At 44.7% G+C, this 2,811-nt stretch overlaps 1 protein-coding gene across 4 annotated transcripts; it reads left to right on the top strand.

Moving 5' to 3' along the window:
- Positions 1-6: 6 nt before the first annotated feature.
- On the top strand, positions 7-2,805 carry LOC119344445 (tubulin-folding cofactor B-like). 4 transcript variants are annotated; one of them, XR_005166681.1, is made up of 7 exons: positions 7-427; positions 510-628; positions 740-801; positions 886-1,092; positions 1,681-1,819; positions 1,914-1,978; positions 2,227-2,805. XR_005166681.1 is itself a non-coding variant. In XM_037614871.1 (4 exons), exons 1-4 carry the CDS (start codon positions 369-371, stop codon positions 973-975), a joined length of 330 nt encoding a protein of 109 aa, XP_037470768.1. In that variant the 5' UTR covers positions 7-368; the 3' UTR covers positions 976-1,298. The 4 variants fall into 4 exon arrangements, 1 of the variants encoding a protein (XP_037470768.1); XR_005166679.1 differs by lacking the exon at positions 886-1,092; XR_005166680.1 differs by lacking the exon at positions 886-1,092 and having other exon boundaries at positions 1,890-1,978.
- Positions 2,806-2,811: the final 6 nt, after the last annotated feature.

The raw sequence follows: 2,811 nt of genomic DNA, 5'->3' as shown, positions 1-2,811 counted from the left end.
TGCCGCGAGCCCCTCGCTCCTCTTTGTGCCACTGGTGCGGGCGTGGAGGCGAGCTTCTCCGGCGGCGGCTGCGACCTGCAGGAAAAGTACGACCGCGACAGGGCTCGATTCAATCTGTAGGAGAGAGAGAAGATGAGAGGGAGAGAGAGAAGGAAGGAGAGGAGGAAGAAAGAGAGAGGAAAGAGGAGAGGGAGGTGTGGCGACAGACGGGAGAGCGTCACAGGAAGGAGCGCCGCTGGCTCGTCGTCGTGCACACCACACTGTAGTAGAGGCGCCCCTGTACATCCCTCACGCCCGCAGGTTGCTGTGGAAGAAGACGGGCATGGCCGTGGGCTCCATGCGGCTCGAGCTCCGCGACGGCCAGCGCCATGGTTGCTGACCTCGACTGCGACGCCGCGCCCCTTGCCGCCTACTCCCCCTACGACGGGTACGTCTGCCCACCGCGCGCATCTCCTCTTGCTACCTACTGGCTGCTGCTGTTGTTGGACTGATAGTGGATTGCTTTGCAGGTACCGGCTGCACGTCATCAACCTTGACCCCTCGTCGGTGACCTCCGGTGGGTGGCTGGAGGGCACCTCGCTCGTTGAGAAGTACACCATATCGGACGATGCATACGACGAGCTCGGCAGTAAGCTCAGGACACATTCTGTTTTCAGTTTACAAGATGAATCTGGCACCCAGTAGAATTCTTATCATTTGCAAGCAACTCTGACATCTAAAATTTTGTGCAATTGTGCAGCAAACATCCGGAAGTTCAAAGAGAAGATGGTGTCGAAAAACCCTGTATCGGATGATAAGCAAGTAAGTTGCCCATGCTCTGGACTTGTTTGTTCCTTTCAAGGCTTCAACAGGCCTGTTTACTCTGTTTCTTGTCCTCTTTGGCAGTCAGACAATCAGATGGAGGAATTGTGTGCTAACATCAAGGACAGTTCATTTGCTTTACACATGTTTATCAGATTGAGTTTTTCCATATGAAGTGGGATATTGCCAACTAGCCTGCTGATGTTAGCAAGATTTAATAGTTTAGCTTGTTAAGTATTGATGATGTAGCACCGCTGGTCGAGCTACTGTTTCCCCTATATTTAGCGTCTGGTATGGCAACCTTGCTGGATATAATATAGTAGCTGGTAATTCTACCTTAAATTTGTGTTGTTTGCCGGCTAGCATATTGGCTGCGGTAATTTCTACCTATAGAAATAACCCTGATTAGTATGTATGAACCTGTGACTAAATGGGCTTGAGAAACTGCTACCATTGGCTGGGTATTAAAATATTATTTTCACAGTGCATTCTGTTAACTTTGAAGGAATGTGTGGACATCCTTACAATGAAAATAAGAAATTAGTTGTGTGTGTTCCTTGATTTTTGCCAACTGGAGCATCAGTTTGGAGTGTTGCAGTGTATATTTCCTTCTATCAGTGACCTGGTTTGACTAGCAGTTTTTTGGATAGAGCACAGTGGCAATTCTTGTCGTAAAATTATGACTATTGAGCAGAGTGTAATTGACTAAGTTTATGAGGAACACGGAGTTGTGCAAAGAAAATTGGTGACTTATTAACTGGGTATTCTGCTTTCAGAGGCATGTGATGTACTTCTTCTGTAACTTAATAAGATGTTTTTTGACACAGTAGGATCCTCTTGATTTCTTCCTCCCTAAATTAATTTTTATTTTGCACCTAGGGTTTGGGATCAGATTCTTGCGAGGACAGCAACAGCAGCCGGCCAGCGTTTGTATTCGCAGAGTTCATGAACGCGCTTCTTCTGTAACTTAATAAGATGTTTTTTGACACTGTATTCGCAGAGTTCATGAACGCTGCAGGTATGCTCATCCTCCCCCATCTCTCTTTCCATCTATCTCTTCATCTACCTTTCCTCTCTCTCTCAACTAGGTGCTTCTGCTTGAATCTCTTCAGTGGGGTTTCCAGCGCAGCGACAACATGACGACTAAGTTCAACAGCCTCATATCACACTGCATCAGGTGATTCCCTCTCAATTCTGATGTATAAATCTCTTTAGGGTGAACCATTCATGGTTTTTATGGGCGGTTGCTACTATAATGCCGAGCTGATCAAGTGGTGCAAGATTATGACCCAACTAATTAGGCGGTAGTTCTCTGCGGCATCTCACATCGGTTATCTTGCATTTTTTATCTCACAGAAATTGATTGCCCAAATTTCTTGACTTCTTTCTGCAATTGGGGTAACTTTTTTCTTCAAATCCTTGCAGAAGTTAGCCGCGTAATATGGTCGCCGGATGGAAGTACAAGTTCGCACTTACAAAAGTAAAGTACATTTTTAGCGCCACTGTTGTTTCTTGCTTCACTATGTTGTTCCAGGCGGTTCTTGATGGTACGTGCTCTTGTCTGATTTGTAAAAGTGATGTTTGAAAGAGCAAATGGTTTTGGTTTTGTTATTACAAGCAAAACAAACAATAAGAAGTATATTATTTGATTATTGAGTCAATGCATTTGCCATACATTTGTAGGTATTTTCTTGCATCCTCTCTTTTCTCCAGGAATGTTGTGTAGTTTATTGATGCGCCTACATAAGCCTTTAGGTCACTGTTTATCTTCATACATGTGTTCCTTGTTCACCTTTCTATCTACTATAGAATAGCTGCTGACTGGGAATAATACTTAACAGGGTAGCAACATGAATGTTTATGTTTCCTGTACTGTTGTTTGTGATTGAGTTAGAACATGTATGTCCTCATATTCTCGCGTTGCTGTCTAAAAACTGTTTACATGGAAATAACTGAAGAGCAGTGGTTTTATTTCCCTGTATGTGTGTGTGTGTGTGTGTGTGTGTGTGT

Source organism: Triticum dicoccoides, unplaced genomic scaffold (genome assembly GCF_002162155.2).
Source record: "Triticum dicoccoides isolate Atlit2015 ecotype Zavitan unplaced genomic scaffold, WEW_v2.0 scaffold169201, whole genome shotgun sequence".
NCBI classification, from domain to species: Eukaryota; Viridiplantae; Streptophyta; class Magnoliopsida; order Poales; family Poaceae; genus Triticum; species Triticum dicoccoides.
Note: the sequence above shows the minus strand (reverse complement) of the source record. Positions and strands in the feature narration are given on the sequence as shown.